This window comes from Trachypithecus francoisi, unplaced genomic scaffold (genome assembly GCF_009764315.1).
Source record: "Trachypithecus francoisi isolate TF-2019V2 unplaced genomic scaffold, Tfra_2.0 Lachesis_group20, whole genome shotgun sequence".
Taxonomy (NCBI): domain Eukaryota; kingdom Metazoa; phylum Chordata; class Mammalia; order Primates; family Cercopithecidae; genus Trachypithecus; species Trachypithecus francoisi.
The window spans coordinates 39,218,461-39,244,296 of record NW_022681466.1 but is presented as its reverse complement, the minus strand read 5'-3'; the positions used below and the strand labels follow the sequence as shown (position 1 = coordinate 39,244,296).

General features: G+C 43.7%; 1 protein-coding gene across 5 annotated transcripts in view; it reads left to right on the top strand.

Annotated features, from left to right (window-relative positions):
• The first annotated feature begins 1,255 nt into the window (after positions 1-1,255).
• BPTF (bromodomain PHD finger transcription factor) overlaps positions 1,256-25,836 on the top strand; it is a 145,568-nt gene continuing 120,987 nt past the window's right edge. For all 5 annotated transcript variants that reach the window (XM_033183856.1, XM_033183854.1, XM_033183852.1 and 2 more), the window contains exons 1-2: positions 1,256-2,064; positions 19,056-19,878. In XM_033183856.1, coding sequence (XP_033039747.1) covers positions 1,461-2,064; positions 19,056-19,878 — 1,427 coding nt within the window. In that variant the 5' untranslated portion in view covers positions 1,256-1,460. The remainder of the gene's footprint in view (positions 2,065-19,055; positions 19,879-25,836) is intronic.

Genomic DNA, 25,836 nt, shown 5'->3' with positions numbered 1-25,836 from the left:
AGCAATCCTCCCACCTCAACCTCTCGCTAGCTGGGACCACAGGTGCGCACCACCATGCCCGGCTAATTTTTCAAATTTTTTTCTAAAGATGAGGTCCTGCTATGTTGCCTAGGCTGGTCTTGGACTCCTGACCTCAATCTATCCTCTGGCCTTGGCCTCTCAAAGGACTGGGATTGCAGGTGTGAGCTGCGGCGCTCGGCCAACTATTTTTCTTTAAATTACTTTTTGGTTGTCACTTATCTCAGTAAATATTAATATATGTTTATAAAACCTTTCTCTTATCTGAAGACCTGATCTCAACCACTCAGGGTTGAGTCCCTGTGATAAGGTTTGAGGGTGCCTAAAATGTCATCATGATTCGTCTTTTGGGCTAAGCTGAAACCTAGTGACCTGTCCGGTAAATCAATTAAGGCTATTTTCCGATAATACAAACATTTAACACCGTGAAGTAGGTTTTAGGCAGGATTCCCTCTTTTCCACTGCAAAGGAAAGTTAATTTCTTGCTGAGGTGGTCGAGGTCCTCGCTGGGGCACTGGGAAGGCGGCGGGACATTGGACCGTGCAGTAGTTGCGTTCTGGAGTTTACTGAGGCTTTCCAAGCAGGGATTCCACGCAACAGGTCTTAGGGCGCCCCTCCCTCTGGGCGTGGCAGCCCGGGGCGTGGCTCCTGGCACAGATCCGGAGCAGTTGTCATTGGAGTCATTTTCAGGACTCCAGCTCCAAGCTTCCGAGTTTCCTAAATTCGGGGCGCTTGTCTCCCTGTCCTCTCGACTACTTTCCCTCCGTCGCTGGCGCTGCCCTCGGTCGCTTGGGCCGCCCCTCTCCACAACTTTTCTTTCTCTCGCTGGCTCTTTCAGCATCAGTTTCCCTAGGGGACGGGAGGGGAATGATACATGGGGGCTCCCCTGCCTTCCTCTCCGAGCCGCGGAACGGGAGACGCGGGGAGGAGGTCCGAGCGGCTTTAGGCTCCAGCCAGGGGTCCGCGGAGACTTTGGTCTCCGAAGGCCTTTGACGCTGGGCATTTCGCGAGCTGCGCGCCCCTCTCAGCCGCGCCACCCGCGCCCGGAGTCCAGCCGCACCACGCTGTGCTGAGCCCGGGAGCCCAGGGATCCCCGCCCCCGACTCGACGCTCCCGCGCTCCCCCTAGCGGCCGTCGTGCCGTCTCACTCCGTCCCAGGCTCGTTGGCGGCGCAGCTCACGTGACCGCGCTCTGGGCCTGCGGCCGCTGTCGGTTCCCCCAGTCACCGAGCGAGAGGGAAGAAACAAGATGGCGGCTGAAGGCGATCCGGAGTGGGGCCCCAGCAATTCGGATTGAGCCTTCTCCCTCCACCCGCTTCCGTCGGCCGGGCCCCTCCCGCCCGGCCCCGCGGGCCTCCCCACCCGGCCCCGGCGCTCCCCACCGCCCCCCCTGCGCCCGCCCCTCCCCCTCCGCTTTCCTTCTCCCCCCGCCTCGGCTCCGACATGAGGGGCCGGCGGGGCAGGCCGCCCAAGCAGCCCGCGGCTCCCGCTGCGGAGCGCTGCGCCCCGGCCCCGCCGCCGCCGCCGCCCACGTCCGGACCCATCGGGGGGCTCCGCTCGCGGCACCGCGGCAGCAGCCGGGGCAGGTGGGCCGCCGCCCAGGCTGAGGTGGCGCCCAAGACGCGGCTGAGCTCGCCCAGGGGGGGCAGCAGTAGCCGGAGGAAGCCGCCGCCGCCGCCGCCGGCCCCCCCCAGCACCAGCGCCCCGGGCCGGGGGGGGCGAGGAGGCGGGGGCGGCAGGACGGGGGGCGGGGGCGGCGGCGGCCACCTGGCCCGGACCACCGCGGCCCGGAGGGCCGTCAACAAAGTGGTGTACGATGACCACGAGAGCGAGGAGGAGGAGGAAGAGGAGGACATGGTCTCCGAGGAGGAGGAGGAGGACGGCGACGCCGAGGAGACCCAGGATTCTGAGGACGACGAGGAGGATGAGATGGAGGAGGACGACGATGACTCCGATTATCCGGAGGAGATGGAAGACGACGACGACGACGCCAGTTACTGCACGGAAAGCAGCTTCAGGAGCCATAGTACCTACAGCAGCACTCCAGGTACCCACCCAGCCCAGTTGCTGCAGACTCCTTCCCCACCTCCTCTGCCCTCCCCCCTTGCTCACTCGTGTGCTGTGCATCCTGCTCCGATCTCCCCCCAACCCCGCCTCCCCCCCAAACGGAGGGGAAATGCGACGGCACATCAAGTGGCAAAAAACTAGATTTACAAGAGGAAAGAGGCGCATTGTTCAAAATGGAGATTGCATTGTTGCAGTTTGCAGGCCACACTCGCTCGCACTCTCTCTCCCCCCACCCCCTCTTTTTCCTCTTCAAAATTTGTGCCAGTGCAGTGTCTCCACTGGGCAGGATTGAAACTTTGGCAAACACATATCCATTGCATTCATTTTTCTCCCCTTGTTTTGGTGTGGTTTTCTGGAATGAAAGAAGCCTCTTGTTTTGCAAACCTCTTTGCATTTCTAATGTGGTTTCTTTCGGATTTTTATTATATATCTGTTACTTAAAAGGGAATTAAGGATTTGGACAGATTGTGGCACACAAACACACGCACACAAAAATGGGTTTTCACACCCCTAGCTGTGGTTTTAAAATTGTGTTAAGGAAACGGATCATTTGGGTTAGTAGGGGAACCTTATCTGGTCCTGTGTGTTTGTTTTTATTCTTGGAGTGCTAATGGGCCCGTACAACAGTTGCTGGTAAATGGCTGATTATAAAGCAGAGCGGAAAGCCAAATAAGACCTAACCAAATTTGGGAATTCATCCGATTCAGAATTATTTTGGTTAAATCAAAAATAAAAGTACAAAACCTCAGGAACGCGCTTCTTAACTCATTTGATCGCTTTGCCTTGCTTGGGAAATGTAGTTTCGTGTCACCTGTTGCAGAAGATGTGTAGTTGATCATCTAGACATGGTTGCCGAAGATGAACTTTTGGACCAACTTCTAAGTCACACAGCGTCAGTATCAGATTTATTACACGACGACTTTTTCTTTTCACTCTATTTCTGAGGCAAAAGCCCTCCCGAAATCCGTAATGAATTTCTCCATGGTAACCCCTCTTCTGTTTTCTCACAGAAAGTTTCTCTAGGCTGGTGCTGAGATGCATTTTGTTAAACACCCCCGCCCCCCACCCCCGCAAAAGGCTGCTTTGTACGTAGTTGCAATTTATTAAATTGTGAAATTAACATAACCAAAGCAGCAACCGGCAAGACTTTTCCTTTATAATTTTGCAAATCTAGATTAATTAAATTAGAATCTGGTTTTAAAAGCATTTTAAAAATAAAGTTTTTGAGAAAATATTTGTGAGGAAAAAAGACCTTTTTTTCCTTGAAGTAAGGTGTGTCATGTCTTTCTTAGACTAGGGTAGTAGAAGTGGTTAACTTGAAAAGTTTTTGATTTTAATAAATACTTAAATACTTATTGGAGAAGTAGGGTAGTATTAAGCCAAATGTAAACCCACATAGGTTGTTCTAACTAACACAAACTGAAAAAAGATCATTTCTTTTGCCGGATGGTCAGAATCGTTGCCAGTCTTGTCTGGGGGAGGCTGTAGGAGTACTTTTTTTTTTTTTTTTTTGAGAGGGAGTCGCTCTGTCACCCAGGCTGGAGTGCAGTGTCCCGATCTCGGCTCACTGCAACCTCTGCCTTCCAGACTCAAGTGATTCTCCTGCCTCAGCCTCCTGAGCAGCTGGGATTACAGGCACCCACAAGTACACTCGGCTAATTTTTGTATTTTTAGTAGAGATGGGGTTTCACCATGTTGGCCAGGCTGGTCTCAAACTCTTGACCTTGTGATCTGCCTATCTCGACCTCCCAAAGTGCTGGGACTACAGGTGTGAGCCACCGCGCCCAGCCTAGTGCGTCTTTTATAGTAATAATTTTTACTATACTTCACATGTTGGTCTTCTTTGTACCCAGAGCTGGTAATTGAAACATGGAGACTGAATTGCATATACCCCTGGAGGAAGTTTTTTTTCTGGTTAGAAAAAGCTGAGACATTTTGGCAGGGCAGTTCAGCTAACTTTAAGTCCCATTCGAAGGCCTATCAAATAATATTTAAGATTGAAGACTGTTCATATGCTGACTTAAATTACAATTTGTAGCTGGGTGTCCTTTAATGTGTTTACTTTTGATACTTTTGTGACATTTTGTTTTTGTTTTTTTGAGAAGGAGTTTTGCTCTTGTTCTTGTTGCCCAGGGTGGAGTGCAATGGCACAATCTTGGCTCACTGCAACCTCCGCCTCCTGGATTCAAGCGATTCTCCTGCCTCAGCCTCCCGAGTAGCTGGGATTACAAGCATGTACCACCACGCCCAGCTAATTTTGTGTTTTTAGTAAAGATAGAGTTTCTCCGTGTTGGTCAGGCTGGTCTTGAACTCCCGACCTCAGTTGATCCGCCTGCCTCGGCCTCCCAAAGTGCTGGGATTACAGGCATGAGCCACGGTGCCTGGCCTGACATTTTGTTTTTCTTAATGACACTTGCAGCCTACCAGTCTTATCTTTATATGAAATTATTAACTCCTTGGAGATAGGTATTGAGCTTATTCCCCCTGCAGCTCCTGTAACAGTGTTTTGCACATAGCAGATGTTCATCAAAGATTGGTTGGATAAATTGTTAGTAGATGTGAACTTGTAATAGATGAAGTTTTGATCATTCTACAGTGGGTGTCATAACCACTAAATACTTTGGGTTTAGGAAACTAGAAATTGATCTAATTGGTTTTTTTGTGTGTGTGTGTTTTTAATTGGGTTTTGATGGACAATTTGATCAGTGTATGTTTTTCTTTTGTTTTCAGTGAATGTTTTTCATTGCAAGAGTTACTTTGTTTTTGAGTTGCTATTTCATATTGCTTGTTAGGCATTTTCCTTTATTGGCTGTGATGTTAATTTAGATGTTTTACCTTTTGTAACACATTATTTCTTAAGATTATGGTAAAATGGATGTGACTTTTTTCTCCTTATCTCTTGTAAAAAAAAAAAAAAAAAAGGGATACGCGTGCAGAACGTTTGTTGCATAGGTATATACGTGTGCCATGGTGGATTGCTGCACTTACTGACCCGCCCTCTGAGTTCCCTCTCCACACCCCCCTCTCCCTACCCCCCCCAATGTGAGTGACATTTTGAGTTCTAAACTTTTAGAACATGCCCACTTGCCTCGAATGAGTAACAACGCGTGACAGTGAGTTGTTTAGGCTAAGTACCAGTTTCATTGGTTTTATAGTCTCTACTTCCTGGAGGAAGGCTGTCAGGTAAATGTGTAAATAGAAGAAAAAAAGTTTTAGAACTGGTTTAACATATCCAAATAACACATAAAGAAGTATGATGAATTTGAATCCTGTTGTACTGTGAAGGCTGAAAGAGGAATTTACTTTATTGGTGATTTAGAGTATTTTGATTAATTTTTATAGTTTACAGTGTTGGTTTAAGTACTGACATGACATTCCTAAGAAATAGCTCACTCCTAATATAAGAAATAACTCAGTATTTTGTAGGTAGTATAACTTAATGCAAAGACATTAGTTGACATTACTAAAGTCATGAAAGGTTTATTCATTGAAGATTGTTTTCCTTTTATGGAAAAAATGTAAGGATGGCAACTTTTTAGTATAAAATTGAAATCACCTAGTTTTGCTTAAGCTAAAGGCTTATGACTGAATAATGCTTTAATTCATTTTCACTTTTTAAATTTAGAATTACTTCAGCCTATAGGTTTTATGACATTGCCAGTATAATGAGAAGGATTGTATAGGAAGTGTTTTCAATAGGCATTTGGTGAAGTCTGACAGCACTTTGAAATTAAGCATTTGCTAATTTTAAGAAATTATATATATATATTTTTTTTTTTTTGAGACGGAGTCTCGCTTTGTCGCCCAAGCTGGAGTGCAGTGGCTGGATCTCAGCTCACTGCAAGCTCCGCCTCCCGGGTTCACGCCATTCTCGTGCCTCAGCCTCCCGAGTAGCTGGGACTACAGGCGCCCGCCACCTCGCCCGGCTAGTTTTTTGTATTTTTTAGTAGAGACGGGGTTTCACTGTGTTAGCCAGGATGGTCTCGATCTCCTGACCTTGTGATCCGCCCGTCTCGGCCTCCCAAAGTGCTGGGATTACAGGCTTGAGCCACCGCGCCCGGCCAAGAAATTATATTTAAAACAGAATGATTCTTGTGTTTCAGTTTCAGTCTTGTGTGAGACTTCTGAGAATACTTACCTGGAATTTTAAAACTTGGAACCCCTGATAACTTCATAAAACAAAAGCCCTGGTGTTATCCTGGGAGAGTGAATGATTTGTGTCCTCTAAGGATTGTGACAGTGGAGATTAGTGGCAGAGATGCCATGAATGAACCATAGATTTACCTCAACCAGAATTTGTCACTGATTTGACAATATTATTCCCACCAGTGCCAACTTAATGTCTTTTCAGTATAATTTCTGATTGCTACATGCGAGGTACAAAGTGCAGTGGACATTTAAAGGAGGGCGCGATTAAATACCCTGTTTAAGGGGATTGGTGTGGGTGTAGGCTTCCTGGATGGGCTTGTGGAGAGTAAGGACAGGCAGACGGAGGGAGGGAGCGGGAGGGAGTGGCAGGCACTGATAGTAAATGTGGGCAGTCTCAAGTAACTCGGTTTAACAAAAGCCTGAGTATGTGAATAGGAAATAAACCAAAGCTCCCTTGTATGCTGTGTTGGGCAGTACCTAGAGGATCAGGCTATAGCAACTGTACTTTCCCCCTCATCTGTAGAATAAGGATGGGGCTAGACTGTGATCCTCAGACCTTTTTCCCTCCTGAACACCCCGAGGGGATATGCTGTATTCCCAGCAGCACCATGCACAAACATGAAACAGAACCACCTCAAATCACAGAGATGCTGTTGAACCACTGCTGTAGCCCTTTCTCCCAAATTGAGAGAATTACTGGGGAAGTGGCCTGAAGCTCTCTCTCAAATCTATTTCAAATCTGTTTAATTTTGGGTATGGGATGACCGGAAGATCTTGAAAGAGTGGGCTATGATTTCAGAGGGATGCCACGAAGTTTAGCATAGCTTCTGTTCTGCAGGACGGATTGACAAGGACGAGATAGCTGGTGGGTTTTGTAGTCCTGAATGGAAGAGCAGTCCAGGAGGTACTTTCGAGTTCTTCAGGCCTTGACACATAGAGTGTAGAGAGAGGAATGCATCACCTATTTCTCCCTAAGAATGGTAGTACTTTCGGTAACAATAGGGAGGTCAAGATTATAAGGGAAATTAATGACATCTGTTTTCAGGTATCAGTACCTCAAGAGGTTAACATGAGAATTAAAATGAGAGCCAAAAGGGTTTTGAAAATTTGTGCATGATTTGTGAGTAGTTGAGAGGCATGTCCTAGTTATGCAGTAATAAATAGTCTTGCATACCCTGTGGCAGAGGCTGGAGTGCAGTGGCACTATCTGAGCTCACTGCAAGCTCTGCTTCCCGGGTTCACGCCATTCTCCTGCCTCAGCCTCCCGAGTAGCTGGGACTACAGGCCCTGCCACCATGCCTGGCTAATATTTTTTTTTTGTATTTTTAGTAGAGACGGGGTTTCACCGTGTTAGCCAGGATGGTCTCGATCTCCTGACCATGTTATCTGCCCACCTCGGCCTCCCAGAGTGCTGGGATTACAGGCGTGAGCCACCGTGCCTGGCCTTTTTTCTTTTTTTTTTTTCCCGAGGCGGAGTTTCGCTCTTGTTGCCCAGGCTGGAGTGCAATGGCGAGATCTCGGCTCACCGCAACCTCCTGCCTCCCGGGTTCAAGCCATTCTTCTGCCTCAGCCTCCGGAGTAGCGGGAATTACAGGCACGTGCCACCATGCCTGGTTAATTTTGTATTTCTAGTAGAGACGGGGTTTCTTCATGTTGGTCAGGCTGGTCTCGAACTTCGGACCTCACCTGATCTGCCCACCTTGGCCTCCCTAAGTGCTGGGATTACAGGAGTGAGCCACCGCCCCCGGCCAGTTTGTGCTTTTCTATTGTGCTCACCCAGGGGCGTGTTTGTAAGTTTGTATTGAAACGTGTATAACAGGACTGGGGATGTTAAGACCAGGAGCTCTAGTCTCTTCTGTTAGGTCCTCGTCTCCTCAGTCCTCCAGACCCTGTGTCTTCCCTTTGACTAAAGACCCGTAATGGTGGAGACATGGGGGTGAGAGAGTGGGAGTCATGGTGGGCAGGTGGTAATCTGGGTAACCCAGGAGCAAAGCCTAGCTGATGCCCTTTTCTCTTCCTGCTCCTTAGCCAGGCTCGAATCCCGCTTCCTGGGAGATCTTCCCTGAGTCCTGTTGCGCACCTTGTTCTTCCTTCTCTTTGAGTGCTTGTTGACAGTAGCTATGATCTCAGCCCTAGCTTAACACTGACACTAATTATTCTAATTTTTTTTTTTCTTTTGAGACGGAGTCTCACTCTGTCGCCGAGGCTGGAGTGCAATGACACAATCTCAGCTCACTGCAACCTCCACCTCCCGGTTCAAGTGATTCTCCTGCCTCAGCCTTCTGAGTGCTTGGGACTACAGGTGCCCACCACCACTCCTGGCTAGTTTTTGTACTTTTTAACAGAGACGGGGTTTTACCATATTGGCCAGGTGGCTCTTGAACTCCTGACCTCGTGATCCACCTGCCTCGGCTTCCCAAAGTGCTGGGACTATAGTCAGGAGCCACCGCGCCTGGCCTCTAATTCATGCTTTTGGTTCTTTAACAAGATAAGTATGGGAGGCAGCATGTTTCTTAACTTAAAAAAAAAAATCTATACATTAAAATGCACTTGAAAAGATAGAAAGTGACCATATAGAAATAATTAAAATGCATGTAATTAAATATAATTATAATGTTTTAATTGTTTTGTCTGCTGGTATATATCTAAGATTTTTATGTTTTTCTAGATAGTAAGCTATATTCAAATATTAATTTGTGATTGTCACAATTTAAAAATAGTGACAGTAATAGCTAACATTTATTGGACATCTTCTAAATTGCTGAATGATTTTCAAGCAATATTTATGAAAATTCAGTTTTTAAAAGATAACAGCTTTATGGAGATACAATTTACATACTGTAAAATGTACCCTTGTAACGTATGTAATTTAGTGGTTTTTTTAGTATATTGATAGAGTTGTGCAACCATTAACACTGCTTAATTCCAGCACATTTTTATGCCCCCTCAAAAGAAGCCCATACCTGTAGCAGTCACTCCCTGTTCTTCACCTCCCTCCTGCTCATCCCTGGCAGCCACTAATCTACTTTCATTCTCTGTTGATTTGCCTTTTTTTTTTTTTTTTGAGATGGAGTCTCGCTCTGTCGCCTGGGCTGGAGTGGAATGGAGTGGCGGGATCTCAGCTCACTGCAACCTCTGCCTCCTGGGTTCAAATGATTCTCCTGCCTCAGCCTCCCAAGTAGCTGGGATTACAGGCGCCCACCAGTATGCCTGGCTAATTTTTTGTATTTTTTTTAGTAGAGACAGGGTTTCACCATGTTGGCAGGCCGGTCTCGAACTCCTGACCTTGGGATCCACCCGCCTCAGCCTCCCAAAGTGCTGAGATTACAGGTGTGAGCCACGGTGCCCGGCCTGATTTGCCTCTTATGGACATTTCTTAATAAGTGGAATAATATACTATAATAATATATTGCTTCTGTCATTTAGCCTAATGTTTTCAAGGTTTATACATATCTTAACATGTGTCAGTACTATATATATGTATGTGTATGTATGTTTTTTAAAATTTATTTTATTTATTTATTTTTTGAGGCGGAGTCTTGCTCTGTCACCCAGGCCGGAGTGCAATGGTGCGATCTTGGCTCACTGCAGGCTCCACCTCCTTGGTTCACGCCATTCTCCTGTCTCAGCCTTCCAAGTAGCTGGGACTACAGGCGCCCGCCATATGCCCGGCTAATTTTTGTATTTTTAGTAGAGATGGGGTTTCATGGTGTTAGCCAGGATAGTCTCAATCTCCTGACCTCGTGATCCGCCCACCTCGGCCTCCCAAAGTGCTGGGATTACAGGCGTGAGCCACTGCGCCCGGCATCAGTACTATATTTGAATAGCACTTCATTGTATGGCTATACCACTTCTTTTTTTTATTTTTTGTTTTTATGGCGACAGGGTCTTGCAGTGTTGGCCAGGCTGACCTCAAACTCCTGGGCTCAGGCAATCTTCCTGCCTCAGGCTTCCAGCCTCCAAAGTAGCTAAGATGACAGGCACACACCTCTGTGCCCAGAGACCATGTTTTGCTTATCCATTTCTTAAGTTCGTGGATATTTGAACTGTTTCCACTTTTTGGCCATTAGGAATAATGCTGCTGAGCACATTCGTGTACACGTTTTTGTCTATACTTATGTTTTCATTTCTCTTGGGTATATAACTAGGATTATTTGCTGGATTATTGCAAATTCAATTTTAATTTCTTTCTTTTCTTTTTTTTTGAGACAGAGTCTCTGTCGCCCAGGCTGGAGTGCAGTGGCGTGATCTTGGCTCACTGCAACCTCTGCCTTCTGGGTTCAAGAGATTCTCCTGTCTCGGCCTCCTGAGTAGCTGGGACTACAGGCGTGCGCCACCATGCCTGGCTCATTTTTGTAGTTTTAGTAGAAGAGGGTTTCACCATGTTGGCCAGACTTGTCTTGAAATTCTGACCTCAAGTGATCCACCTGCCTTGGCCTCCCAGAGTGCTGGGATTACAGGTGCACGCCACCATGCCTGGCTCATTTTTGTAGTTTTAGTAGAAGAGGGTTTCACCATGTTGGCCAGACTTGTCTGGAACTTCTGACCTCAAGTGATCCACCTGCCTTGGCCTCCCAAAGTGCTGGGATTACAGGTGTGAGCCACCGTGCCTGGAAGAAAGTAATTCAGGAGTTAGAATGAATCCTTGGTGATAGATTGGTTAGGCTGGGATGTGGTGAGTGGGAGAAAAGGATTCAAGGATGAACTGACTTATGAGTTTCCCTTATTTCTCTTTTCCTTATTCACTCGTTATTTCTTCTCCATCTCAAATGGATATAGTAATACTGATTTCTTTGTAGTTCTCACATACCTAACTCCTAGTCACCTATCTATCACCTTCTCCAGCCTGCCTTCTCAGATCGCCATTCCCTTTACCGCCAGGTGGGGCTAAGTTCCTTTGTTTCCCACTCCCTTGACCTCCAGGACCATGTGCATTAATTGCTTTGGTTTCCAAGTATTTGGGGGATTTTTAAGGTATCTTTCTGTTACTGATTTCTAATTTAACTTCATTTTGTTCAGAGTATACTTTGTATGACTTTAATTTTATAAAACATTTTTAGAGGTTTGTTTTGCACCCCAAAATTTTGTCAGTCTAAGTGAATGTTCCGTATGTACTTGAAAAGAATTTTGTATTCTGCTCTTCTGGTGTGGAGTATTGCATAAATGTCAGTTAGGTCAAGTTAGTTGATAGTGTTATTACGATCAGTCTGACTTTCTACTTGTTCTGTTGATTACTGAGAGAAGTGTTGAAGTCTACAGCTGTTGTGAAAGATTTGTCTGTTTCTCCTTTAAGTTCTAGCAATCTTCATGTATTTTGAGGCTCCTTCCTAAAGTCCATAAATCTTTAGGAAGGATCCCTTCATCCTCTTAATTATGTAACCCCTTTATCTATATCTTTATCTGTTAAGACATGGAACTGAAATGGGCTTTTAATGATCTGGCCCTTCCTTCATTACAACCTAGTTTGGGCAGGGACAGTCTCATTCAGTCTCTGTAGTGCCTGGTTCAATCTCTTGAATGCAGTAGGCAGCACAGGTAATTGTGGAGCTGAATGACGAGTCAAAGAAAGCCTGTGGATTCTTTTCACCCTCTGTACTGTCCAGTATGGTAGCCACTAGCCGCATGTAGAGAGTTAAATTAATTAAAGCTAGGTAGGCCAGGCGTGGTGGCTGACACCTGTAGTCCCAATACTTTGGGAGGCTGAGGTGGGAAGAACCCTTAAGGCAGCAGTTCAAGACCAGCCTGAGCAGCATGGTAAGACACGGTCTTTACAAAAGAATTAAAATAGTTGGGCATAGGATGGCGTGCCTGTAGTCCTACCTAGTTGGGAGGCTGAGGTGGGAGGTTTTCTTGAGCCGAGGAGTTTGAGGCCCTAGTCAGCTATGGACCATGCCACCACACTCCAGCCTGGGTGACAGAGTGAGAACCCATCTCTTTAAAAAAAAATTTAAGTGAAATGAAAACTTCAGTTTCTCCAGTGGCACTAGCTATTATATGCTCATTTCAAGTGCTCTGTAGCCACGTGTATTGCACCACACAAACGTAGAGCATTTGGGGTATTTCATATCATTGCAGAAAGTTCCCCAGGACTCATTGTAGGCAGTCTGCCTCTGTTAGACCAGTGAGAATTTACCTAACATCTCTTTTTCTCTAGCCTTTTACTTGCCCTAAATCCTGCACAACTTGGGTAGCCCCAGTGGTCTGGCTGAGTGAGGTTCTCCTTCGTGGAGACTCTGGGCCCAGCATTATTTGTGTACGTGATGGTATTGCATTTCTGCAACAAGATTTGGGGTCATGTGTGAGATGACTTTCCATTATTTGTTGTTCTTGGTGGTAAGGTGAAGAGGCAGTTAACGTGTGATTACAAAATCTGCCACAGTCCTGGTAAAGTTAAGCTAAAAGTTATATATATAGGCCAGAAGAGAAGGAAGGATTAGGATTCAGAGACTTTTGGTTGAGAAATTAAATGTGATAATTCAGAGAATTTCAGTGTTATAAAAGTGTAAAAGCTGATACACAAACTGAATTGTGAGATGTTAGTATGTCCTAGTGTGTCTGAGTTCTCCTGTATAAAATCTCTTTCTCAGGAGTCACTGGCCAAATTATTTATCTATGGAACCCCCTTGAGATTTGCTAAGAAAGTTATTCTTAGACTCCTCTCTACTCATGGATATGTTCTGTAATTCACACACTTGGGAAATGGCATGGCCATGTGATTCATACCAAATGGCAGTGATCAGTAGATGCAGTTTATATATTTTACTAGAAATACGGCTTCCTGCTCGATTTCAGTATGTTCATAGTGCTTCTTTTGAGGTCTGTGTATAGTATATAGTATATTCTATTTATGGAAGTTAAAAAAGTATTTCAGAAATGGATGTATTAATCTGTGTGGAATTTCTCTTGTCCTTTTGCCTTTCTAATTCTTGCATAGATACTTGTCTCAAGAGATGGTCCAATATTTAATATAGTGAATGACATCTTAGCCCATTCTAAAAACAATTCTTTCTAAAGGTTTATGAGGTACATGAGGACTGATAAAACTCCAAGGAGAAACAGACAAATCCTTAACAATATTGTAGATTTCAACACTCTTCTCACAGTAATCAAGAGATCAAGTAGACAGAAAGAAAGTGCACTTTTCCCTGTTTTTGTAGACATTAAAATTATTTCACACACTTCTTAAAGTCTTATTCAGTAAATTACTCATTTCTCCACCTTATGACTGTACTGTGCTTTCAAAGTGCTGTGCAAAGAATAAAAAGTTTTAAAGTGGTTTTACTGTAATTTCAGATACATATTTGAACTTTTGAGTCTGAATTATCCAGGTGAAATGCATTGGATTTCTGATCCTCTGTAAACTTGGAAGATTACCTGCTTCCAGGTATATTGGTTTTCCTTAATTGCCTTAATAGCATGAGTTATGAATCTTCTCTGTGTCTCAGAAGATTCCTAACAGTGGAGATTGTTTATGGTGAGGGTCACAAATTTACCTGCTCAGGTTAGGACCCTCTGTAAGGTAAAGACATGAAGTGCCCCCCTCTTTATTAATATATAACTGCATTTGCTGATAATATTGATTTGCCTTAAAAAATTAGACGTATTGAGAATTCAGGCTTTTTTTGCTTTTTCGGACAGTGCTGTCCTAAATGTGCTAGAGATGTACATTTAGCCACTTTAAGCTGGTGTTTTTGTAGGGTCGATTCCTAGGAGTGGGATTGGATTTTTACATTATAGTGTGTGCCATTTAAAAGACTGAACCAGATTATACTCTCAACATCTGTTTTTAAGCCTTCCCTAGTCTGTGCTTAAGTGGTTTTTTTTTTGAGATGGACTCTCCCTCTGTCGCCCAGGCTGGAGTGCAGTGGCATGATCTTGGCTCCCTGCAACCTCCACCTCTCTGGTTGAAGCAGTTCCCCTGCCTCAGCCCCCTGAGTAACTGATTAAAGGCGCACATCACCATGCCTGGCTAATTTTTTTTGTATTTTTAGTAGAGATGGGGTTTCACCATGTTGGCCAGACTGGTCTGGAACTCCTGACCTCAGGTAGGCTGCCCACCTTGTCCTCCCAAATTGCTGGGATTACAGGCATGAGCCACCGTGCCTGGCCTATGTAGTTTTAAATTAACTTTTTCTAAAATCTACTGAGGTTTACTCAGACCTTTAGCAGATGTTCTTGGATACTGACTAGGCCCAAAGTCGTCTTCTCATCAATTTATTGGCAAATACACTCACTTGCGATGTGATATGAGACCCTGAGGTTTACCTCCCAAACGGCAGGATGTCTGTTTTGAGAGTTTCCTGGCCAAGTGGTGGAAAGTACCATAGAAATGGAGTTCTTCATTGCTGCTTTTTTTTTTTTTTTTTTTTTTTTTTGAGACGGAGTCTCGCTCTGTCGCCCAGGCTGGAGTGCAGTGGCTGGATCTCAGCTCACTGCAAGCTCCGCCTCCCGGGTTCCCGCCATTCTCCTGCCTTAGCCTCCCGAGTAGCTGGGACTACAGGCGCCCGCCACCTTGCCCGGCTAGTTTTTTTTTGTATTTTTTTTTGTATTTTTTTTTTTTTGAGACGGAGTCTCGCTCTGTCGCCCAGGCTGGAGTGCAGTGGCCGGATCTCAGCTCACTGCAAGCTCCGCCTCCCCGGGTTTACGCCATTCTCCTGCCTCAGCCTCCCGGGTAGCTGGGATTACAGGCGCCCGCCACCTCGCCCGGCTAGTTTTTTGTATTTTTTTAGTAGAGACGGGGTTTCACCGTGTTCGACAGGATGGTCTCGATCTCCTGACCTCGTGATCCGCCCGTCTCGGCCTCCCAAAGTGCTGGGATTACAGGCTTGAGCCACCGCGCCCGGCCTTTTTTTTGTATTTTTTTAGTAGAGACGGGGTTTCACAGTGTTAGCCAGGATGGTCTCGATCTCCTGAGCTCGTGATCTGCCTGTCTCGGCCTCCCAAAGTGCTGGGATTACAGGCTTGAGCCACCGCGCCCGCCCCCGGTGTTTTTTTTTTTAAGATTGAATCCCAGCACTTTGGGAGGCCGAGACGGGCGGATCACGAGGTTAGGAGATCGAGACCATCCTGGCTAATACGGTGAAACCCCGTCTCTACTAAAAAAATACAAAAAACTAGCCGGGCGCGGTGGCGGGCGCCTGTAGTCCCAGCTACTCGGGAGGCTGAGGCAGGAGAATGGCGTAAACCCGGGAGGCGGAGCTTGCAGTGAGCTGAGATCCGGCCACTGCACTGCAGCCCGGGCGACAGAGCGAGACTCCGTCTCAAAAAAAAAAAAAAAAAAAAAAAGATTGAACCATGTTGATATGCACAGCCCTAAATTACTTAAGATTGATCTGTAGAATTCTATCCAATGAATAAGCCACAATTCAACTGTTTTCCTGTTGATAGACATTTTGGTTGTTTTTAGCTTGGTTGATTGTTTCTTTGCTTTTATAAACAATGTTAAATGCTCTGCATTGTTCTATGTGGGAAATACACTAGGGGAGAAGAAAAGACACACACACACTACCTTAAAGGGTAAACAAGCTTTACCCCACGTAAATGGCAATGCGGATATAATAAGTACATGATATAATAAGCAAATTGATACAATGAGCAAATTGTAATGGAAAGGGAAGGGAAAAGTGATATATCTGTTTACACTCACCGGACTGTGGAGGATTTGTCACCAGACTGCAGGCTGGGCTCCAGAGTCGGCCACTCATCTGTGCACAGACGAGGAGCGGTCTCATGAAGCTTGGGCAGAGCCTGGGACCCTAGGTCTTTTTGTAATGAGTTGTTTGGCATGAGGTCCAGTCACAAGGGCCTTTCGGGACTGGGCTCAAGGAACACAAAAAAGGTCAACTTGTTTTTGTGATTTTCTGCTGTTTTTTTTTTGTTTTTTGTTTTTAACCACCATATAGGAATAGATTGAAATAGAGATTTCTCCCAAACAACGCTGGATGAACGCCTGAAGGGGCTCACACCCTGTTCCAATACTTGGTGACCATTGTTTGTGTCCACGTTCAATTGAGTTCAAATTTAGTATTTAACTTTTCCTTCACATGCATATGCATAAGGATAGTTTCTCTAGAGAAGTATTTTTCTAACTGTGAGCTGCAAGCAGCATGTTTCAAAAGTAGAAAGAGAATAGAATAGAAAATATTGGTAGGAGAGAAGATACTAGTATAAAGCATGTAGTGAGAATAGTGTTTTATAGAGCTTTTGTTTTCAGGGGTATGTGTACTGGACAAGATGTAAAATGATATTTCTTACTTGGTTGTGGGCAAACAGGTTTGCAGACTGTTCAGTTATATGCAGAACCTTAAACTTGACTAATTACTGAATTGCTGTCAGAAGTTGTGAAGTTTACAGTCCCAATGGTGCTATACTCATGTTCCCATTGTTCTGCATCCTTCCCAGTAGTTTGTTTGGTTAAACTGTTAAATTTTTGTCCATTGAGGAGTATGAGAACAGTTATTTCATTGTGGTTTTACTTTGCCTTTCCTTGCTAATTAGTGAGCTTGGGGTCCTTTTTTTCTTTTTTTTTTTAAATGCAGGAAAATTAATATAATTCACCTGGTAGATAGATACCTGATCAGTGTTGAAAATGATAATGAGTGTAACGCTCAGTGGTGTATTCTGAATACACTTCTGTGAATAAGTGAAATGACTTGACTTTCTTATACTAATGATTGACAGTTGAGGGGCTTAAATGGTTTAATTTAATGTGTTCTCTCTTTATACACTGTAGTCTGTGTTCAATTCTATAAACTTGAATCTTTGAATTTAGTATAATGACTTTGTATTTATACAAGACTATCAGTAGTCATTAGTAGCAGCATCATTTTATTGATTTGAGTATTAATATTTTTATGTTTGTATAGATACCTGTCCAATTTTTTCTTTTAAAATTTTATGATAAAAATACATGCTTGAATTTTTTTTTAAAGTATAAAAAAGTAAAAAGAAATTAGTCTTCTTTTCCTGTCCCCCAACTCTCCCCAGAAGCAACTACTCTAAAAAGATTCTTATATGACCTCTTAGATATGTATACTTTATCACTATCCCTTGCCCTCCTCTTTTTTTTTTTTTTTTTTTTTTTTGAGATCTCGTTCTGTCGCCCAGGCTGGAGTGCAGTGGCCGGATCTCAGCTCACTACAAGCTCCGCCTCCCGGGTTCACGCCATTCTCCTGCCTCAGCCTCCCGAGTGGGTGGGACTACAGGCGCCCACCACCTCACCTGGCTAGTTTTTTGTGTTTTTTAGCAGAGATGGGGTTTCACCGTGTTAGCCGGGATGGTCTCAATCTCCTGACCTCGTGATCCGCCCATCTCGGCCTCCCAAAGTGCTGGGATTACAGGCTTGAGCCACCGCGCCCGGCCACCTCTTTTTATTTTTAGTTTCTTTATTTAAATGACATTCTATTCATTGTTGTGTAGCTGTTCATTCCTTCTGCTTAACACTGTATCTTGAAGATTGTTTCATTTTAACACATAGGAATTTTACCACTACTGAATTTTATTCCATTATGTGGATGCATCATAATTCATTTAACTATTTATGTATATTTAGATTAAAAAGAAAACCCATGCAAAAGTTTCAGCTTTTGTAAACTATATTGAATTAAATGTTTTGTACTTAAATGAATGTGTGAGTATGTAGGATAAATTCCAGGAGGTGGAATTACAGGGTCTCAAAGGGATATACATTTAGATAGATTTTTGCCAAATTGCCTTCTAAAAATTCAACCAGTTTATACTCTCCCCAAAATAGATCAGAATGGGCCGGGTGCGGTGGCTCACACCTGTAATCCTAGCACTTTGGGAGGCCGAGGTGGGTGGACCACCTGAGGTCAGGAGTTTGAGACCAGCCTAGCCAATATGGTGAAACCCCATCTCTACTAAAAAATATAAAAATTAGCCGGGGGTGGTGGCGCCTGCCTGTGGTCCCGGCTACTCAGGAGGCTGAGGCAGGAGAATTGCTTGAATCTGGGAGGCGGAGGTTGCAGTGAGCTGAGATTGTGCCACTGCACTCCAGCCTAGGTGACAGCTCTAGGTGATTGAGATACATACGTTTGTTAAAAACAAAACTCTCAATTATGTATGTTGATACATTTATATACTTACATATGTATATCTGGACATCACGTCTCATAAATTGGGGAACAGGTATCTAAAAAGTTGTTTGACTGGTAAGAAATGTAGTCTGTTGTCTGTTTCCTAGGTAAGCCACTTTTCTTTTCCCCCAGCATTGGAATTCTTCTCTCCTCCTGTGCACTTCTTTCCTTTCTGTCTTCACCTTGAGCCTATGCTTCACTGTGGAACTCCGCTTAGGAGGTACTTCTGGCAGAGAAAAAGAGGTCTGCACTGGGAACTTCCTGTCTGGTTGTTGGCAGGCATTTCTGTATTGCAGCTGACCGTGTGAGATCTGTTGCCCCTACTTTGTGCTGTGTATCTTATGTGTAAATGTTTTTTCTCATTTATATTCTTGTCAAATCATTCATAAATGCAGTTATTTATTATTATTATTATTTCCTTAGAGATCCTTGTTCTGACACTGTTATGTTTTAATCATGGTTACCTGTGAGCCAGTTAATCCCTCTAGGTAATTGAGAACTGATTATAATTTTTTTACTTCTGGTTTATAGTCTAATGGGAAAACTTTGAATTTAGTTTTTCTGTAGACTTAAAAATTAGAGCTGAATCATTGCTTCATATTATTTTAACTTGACAATTATTAAAGAAATGTGCTTATCTATTTTAGGGGGGTATATGTTCAAATAGGAAATTTGTAGAAATGATGTAATATATTGATTTGTAATGATGTCATTTCTTTATTTACAGGTAGGCGAAAACCAAGAGTACATCGGCCTCGTTCTCCGATATTGGAAGAAAAAGACATCCCGCCCCTTGAATTTCCCAAGTCCTCTGAGGATTTAATGGTGCCTAATGAGCATATAATGAATGTTATTGCCATTTACGAGGTACTGCGGAACTTTGGCACTGTTTTGAGATTATCTCCTTTTCGCTTTGAGGACTTTTGTGCAGCTCTGGTGAGCCAAGAGCAGTGCACACTTATGGCAGAGATGCACGTTGTGCTTTTGAAAGCAGTTCTGCGTGAAGAAGACACTTCCAATACTACCTTTGGACCTGCTGATCTGAAAGATAGCGTTAATTCCACACTGTATTTCATAGATGGGATGACGTGGCCAGAGGTGCTGCGGGTGTACTGTGAGAGTGATAAGGAGTACCATCACGTTCTTCCTTACCAAGAGGCAGAGGACTACCCATATGGACCAGTAGAGAACAAGATCAAAGTTCTACAGTTTTTAGTCGATCAGTTTCTTACAACAAATATTGCTCGAGAGGAATTGATGTCTGAAGGGGTGATACAATATGATGACCATTGTAGGGTTTGTCACAAACTTGGGGATTTGCTTTGCTGTGAGACATGTTCAGCAGTATACCATTTGGAATGTGTGAAGCCACCTCTTGAGGAGGTGCCAGAGGACGAGTGGCAGTGTGAAGTCTGTGTAGCACACAAGGTGCCTGGTGTGACTGACTGTGTTGCTGAAATCCAAAAAAATAAACCATATATTCGACACGAACCTATTGGATATGACAGAAGTCGGAGGAAATACTGGTTCCTGAACCGAAGACTCATAATGTAAGTAAATCTGGTCTTAATTTTTTGTATGCATTTAAAATTAAACCAATTTCCTTCATGATTGATGTAGCAGAGCTATGCTGTTGATGTGGTATAAACCCTTGTAACTTAATAGTTATACAGTTAAATAATGTCTTAATTGAAGGAATATGTGCATTAAAATAGCTTTTAAGAAGGTAAAAGAAACATACATGAAAGAAGCAAAATTCCATATTTTTTTTGATGCCCAGGATAGGAAATAGAATGTTTCTAGGTGGGGTGGGCACAGAAGCTCACACCTGTAATCCCAGCACTTTGGGAGGCCGAGATGGGTGGATCACCTGAGGTTGGGAGTTTGAGACCAGTCTGGCCAACATGGTGAAACCCACCTCTACTGAAAATACAAAACTTAGCCAAGTGTGGTGGCACATACCTGTAATCCCAGCTACTCAGGAGGCAGAGAGAGGAGAATTGCTTGAACCTGGGAGGCGGAGGCTGCAGTGAGCTGAGATCATGCCACTGCATTCTAGCCTGGGTGACAGAGACAGATTCTGTCTCAAAAAAAAAAAAAAAAAGAATGTTTCTAGGTGGAATACCACTGTGAGCCTGTTTTTGGCCTAGCTCAGGTCATCTATCCCTAACTTTGGTGTCAGAATTGTTTTACTTCTCTTTTTTGGTTTTACCATATCTGTATGTAAAATGGAACAGCAAGAAAATACCTAGTTGTCTAAGGAAAGGTCAGCTCTGCCATTATTGGTTGGAACCCCCCAGGAGAAGATGATCCCAACAGACTCAGGGTCATAGGCTGGCTTCAGTGTTCCTGAGGGTTTTTTTTTTTTTTTTTTTGAGACGGAGTCTTGCTCTGCCGCCCAGGCTGGAGTGCAGTGGCCGGCTCTCAGCTCACTGCAAGCTCCGCCTCCCGGGTTCACACCATTCTCCTGTCTCAGCCTCCCGAGTAGCTGGGACTACAGGCGCCCGCCTCGTCGCCCGGCTAGTTTTTTGTATTTTTTTAGTAGAGACGGGGTTTCACCGTATTAGCCAGGATGGTCTCGATCTCCTGACCTCGTGATCCGCCCGTCTCGGCCTCCCAAAGTGCTGGGATTACAGGCTTGAGCCACCGCGCCCGGCCTTCCTGAGGGTTTTCGAGAAGCTCTTCTGAGAAGTCTGTGGGCGAGATCAGAAGACAGTCTCAGGGTTTACCTCAGTCAGGGCATCAGGCAGGGTTGTAGTGTGGACTGAGTATCTGACATCCTGTAGCTATGTGGTCAGAGGGATGGGCTACTTTGTATGGTCAGCTTCTGAAGTCTTCAAAGCCCTCTTCCAGTTCTTAGAATTAGGTCAAATGAAAAAATCTGGTAGGATGAAATGAATGTCAGAGCGGGGCATGGAAAGGAGAGTAGAAATTATATCAGTGTGCTGTCGAGAAATCTGAATCCACACTGTGTGGCTGGAAGCTTATAGAATCTTCACTGTTTATGGTGTTCCGCAGTTTTACAGTGACACGTCCTTGTGTGGGCAGCTCTCATCCACGAGGTATTTTTGGTGGGCATTTTCAATCTGGCAGTTGTGTTCTTTGATTCTGAGAACTTCTCTTGACAACTTCCTCTTTTCCCTCTTGTATTTATCTTGAGCTATGATTTTATTGAACGTTGGGCTTCCTATTTTGGTCTTCTGACTTTTATCATTTCTCTCCAGTTTTCCTCTTTGTCTCTTTTTCTCTTTGCGGTATGTGTATGTGTTCAGTTTCTTAAGATTTCCTTATCTTGGTCGTCCAACCCTACTATCCAGTTTTTCCTTTCTGCTACCATATTTTTATTATCTAAGAGCTCTTTTGTTTTTAGAATCTTCCTTTAAAAAAAATAGTAAAATCCTCTTTCTGTGTCTTGGATATAGTATTTTCTCTTACCTTTCTGAGGCCATTAATGACAGGTTTTTTCCTCTCCTCTGTGCGTGGTCTGTTTCTTCTAAGTTGCTTCTTCCTATTCTTTGTTTGGGTTTTTCTATTTCATATTCAGATGTTTATTAATTCTTAATTTTCTGCTCCTCATTATCATTGTGGTACTATGTGGCCAGTTGGAAGCTCTGAACTAGTGGATGGGCCTTATCAATTTTGACTTAACCATTGGATGATTTTTATTGTCTTTTATTGGGGGAAATCCCTCTTGTCAGTATCTTGAGGTCTGTCCTCGAGAGTAAGCTCTAGAGGAGTGATGGCATGGAAAGGCCTTTTCCTGTTTCCTGCTTGAAGCATGAAGGTCTTGCTAGTGGTATTCTACGGTGGCTGAGTGGTGGAAGAAAGCTTCATTTATTGTGCACACAGCATTTACTATGTGTATTGTCACTTAAATCCTCAGTTTTCTGTACAATACCTTTGTTCACAACTGAGCGTGGTTTCTCCCAGTCCAGGGAACCTCAATTTAACTCCTCCAGAGACTAGACCTTTGGCAGCTTGAAGGGGAGAGAGATGGTTTAGGAATCTGCTCCAGCCAGTTCCCTATTCTAGAGACACCTACCCCTCCTCATTATCATTCCTTTTTGAGGATTATGTTCTCAACCTCACCTTCCTTTTTAGTTTGAGATGGACTTTCTTGGGTCTGCTGAGGCAGTAATCACTTGTTCATCTACATTTGTTTTTTTTTTTTTTGTTACTGTGTCTCCCCTACTTTATCCTTATGGGTTTGTCTTTAACAATTTTTTTTTTTCTTTTTTTCGAAGACAGGATCTCCCTTTGTCACCCAGGCTCTGGAGTGCAGTGGCACTATCTCGGCTAACTGCAGCCTCGACCTCCTGGGCTCAAGCAGTCCTCCTGCTTCAGCCCCCCAAGTAGCTGGAACTACAGGTGTGTGCCACCATGCCTGGCTAATTTTTGCATTTTTTGTAGAGACAGGGTTTCACCACGTTACTCAGGCTGGTCTCGAACTTGTGAGCTCAGGCCATCTGCCCTCCTCAGCCTCTCAAAGTGCTGGGATTATAGGCGTGAGCCACTGCGTCCAGCCTAACAGTATTTCTTTAGTATGGTTTTAAGAAGTTTTCAGGAGGGAGCAAAATGAAATCTGCCACCTTAACCCAGAAACTGCTATGAGAAACAATACATAAGGTTTTAAATGTATATTCTGTGTCTGTTGGTTTGGATCAGATATTTTAAGAAATATGTGTAGAATATGTGTAATTTTTTTCTTTTCTTGCTCCCTTACCTCCCATACATGTGGTCATGGTATTCCTTGTGCCATTTTTTGTTTTTGTCTTTGTTTTGACATTTTGCTGTTGAGTGGTAACACGGAAACCTTTGTCAGCAAGGTCATTCCAAATGGTGAAATAACTGTAACCACATTTGTAAAGTTTATTGCTCTCGGGAAGCTGAGGCACAGGAGTCACTTGAATCCAGGAGGCAGAGGTTGCAATGAGCCGAGATGGCACCACTGTACTCCAGCCTGGGTGATGGAGTGAGACTGTCTCAAAAAAAAAAAAAAAAAAAGGCCGGGCGCGGTGGCTCAAGCCTGTAATCCCAGCACTTTGGGAGGCCAAGACGGGCGGATCACGAGGTCAGGAGATCGAGACCATCCTGGCTAACACTGTGAAACCCCGTCTCTACTAAAAAATACAAAAACCTAGCCGGGCGAGGTGGTGGGCGCCTGTAGTCCCAGCTACTCGGGAGGCTGAGGCAGGAGAATGGTGTGAACCCGGGAGGCGGAGCTTGCAGTGAGCTGAGATCCGGCCACTGCACTCCAGCCCCGGCGACAGAACGAGACTCCGTCTCAAAAAAAAAAAAAAAAAACAAACAAAAAAAAAAAATGTTGACTGCTGTGTTGTCATTGTAAGTGGAAATTCAGTCATGCTGCCAGGCAGGAGCCTGGTTCTGTACTCTGTACAGACATTCCACAGTTAGCAGGTCACGTTCACACAGTCTCAAGTGCCTTCCTGAAAGGAGCTCATAGTCATCAGGATGGCTGGGAACAAATTAGGAAGTAAGTGAAATTTAGTCCATGTTCCAGTTCTCCCATTCCTGTGCCTTCCTTCCTGTACTGCTTGTCCTCACCCTTTGGATATTCACTCTCACTGCCTCTTTCTTTCCCTGTGCTGCCCTTTTTGGCCAGATAGAGACCAAAGCTGCCTTGTCCACATACGGAAAAACCTTGACCTCTTTAAGGCTCATTACACGGTAATCAGTGTTATAGGTCTTAGTTTCGGAGTCCTGTAAATAGAAGTAGTTGTGATAAGTTAGGAATAGCCAAGAGCAACATTTATTGAGCACTTCCAGGCATGCCTCACAGTGTCCTAAGCGTTTTATGTATTTTCAATTAATCCTTCCAACAGCCCAATAATGCAGGTACTTTATTTTTTAATTTTTATTTTATTTTTAATTATTTTTGGAGACAGGGTCTCACTGTCACCCAGGCTAGAGTGCAGTGGCATGATCATGGCTCACTGCAGCCTCTGTCTCCCAGGCTTGGGCCATCCTCTCACCTCAGCCCCGCTAGGAGCTGGGACTACAGGCACGTGCCACCACGCCTAGCTAATTTTTAAATTTTTTTTGTTTTGTAGAGGTCTTACTGTGTTGGCCAGGCTGGTCTCGAACTCCTAGGTTCAGGCAATCCTCCCATCTCAGCCTCCCAAAATCGTAGGGTTACAGGCCTGAGCCACCAGGCCCTAACTTGCAGGCACTATTTTTGTCTGCATCTTATAGATAAAGAGCCTAAATCTCAAAGAGGTTAAATAATTTGCCCTTGATTTGCCCAAGGCCCTGTGGCTCTTAGGAGGTAGAATCTGTAATTTTTTTCAGAATGTGTTTTATAAGAGTATTTTCAGTACCTTATTTTATATTGTAGTCTAGTTTTCAAACCGTCTTCCTGAGAAGTCTGCAACTTGCATTGTTTTTAGCTGTTAAAACCAGTGCTTATAACTTGGGGAGAAAGATACTAAAATGGTTTTTGTTATATCTGCAGTGAGTATTTATGAAATCTTAACAAATTTGAAATAAAGGCATTCTTAGATCTAAACTAAGTGGCATTTCAGAAAAGTTCTGTTTCCTGATATACCAGTATCAATATATGAAACAGCATTCAGGGAAGCAAAATATATACTATTTTATAGTTAGATAAATGCAAACCTTTGAAATCACATGACTCAGATGACTTTTTAATACCTGTGGGTGAATTTTTGATGCATTATTGAGGAAATCAAATATTTTGTTTTTCTTAGTGCAACAGTAAAATTCTTATGTTTGTCAATAAAACTGTTCATTTAAGTTTATTTGCTTTAAAAGCTATAGTTGCCTTTTTTGATGCGTAATAAAGTGCACAGATTTTAAAGTTGATTTCAGGCAAATAGGATATCTTTTTCTATGCTGTGATATTTTGAGTATTTTTCTATGTAAAATCAAGTAGGAAACTTTAAACAGTGATAATTAAGTATTCTGTGTCAACAATTTTGACAAATCTGAAAGATTTCACATCTTTTATGAAAATGAGATTAAAATAATTTCAATTTAACTGTACCTTTGTGTTAGATTGTATGTGGACTCCTGGTGATGGTTTTAAAGCCATGTAAAATTTTCATGCAGTTTATAGTATGCAGAGGTTTTAATTGTAATGTTAGCAATTTGTAGAAATTAAGTTTTCCATTATTGCTTTTTAATAAGTGCTTAAAATATGTTATTTGTATAGATTAGTGAAGCATATAATAAAAAAAGGTTCTTATATGTGAATTTATAGTCCACCTGAGGAGCCAAGACATACTCAGTGTATTAACTTAGAGGCCAGTTTTCATTCATTATGTAAGTGGGCCAATCTTTCTTAACTATTGCTTTTATCCTGTCAATCCTTTGAAATTGGGACCTACTGAAATAGAAATTACCAGATTAGATTAGCACATTTTTCTGTCACTCTCCATTCTAAACAAAATTACATGAACACAGCATTATATTTTATTTTTTTGTAGAGAGAGAGTCTATGTTGCCAGGCTGGTCTCGAACTCCTGGGC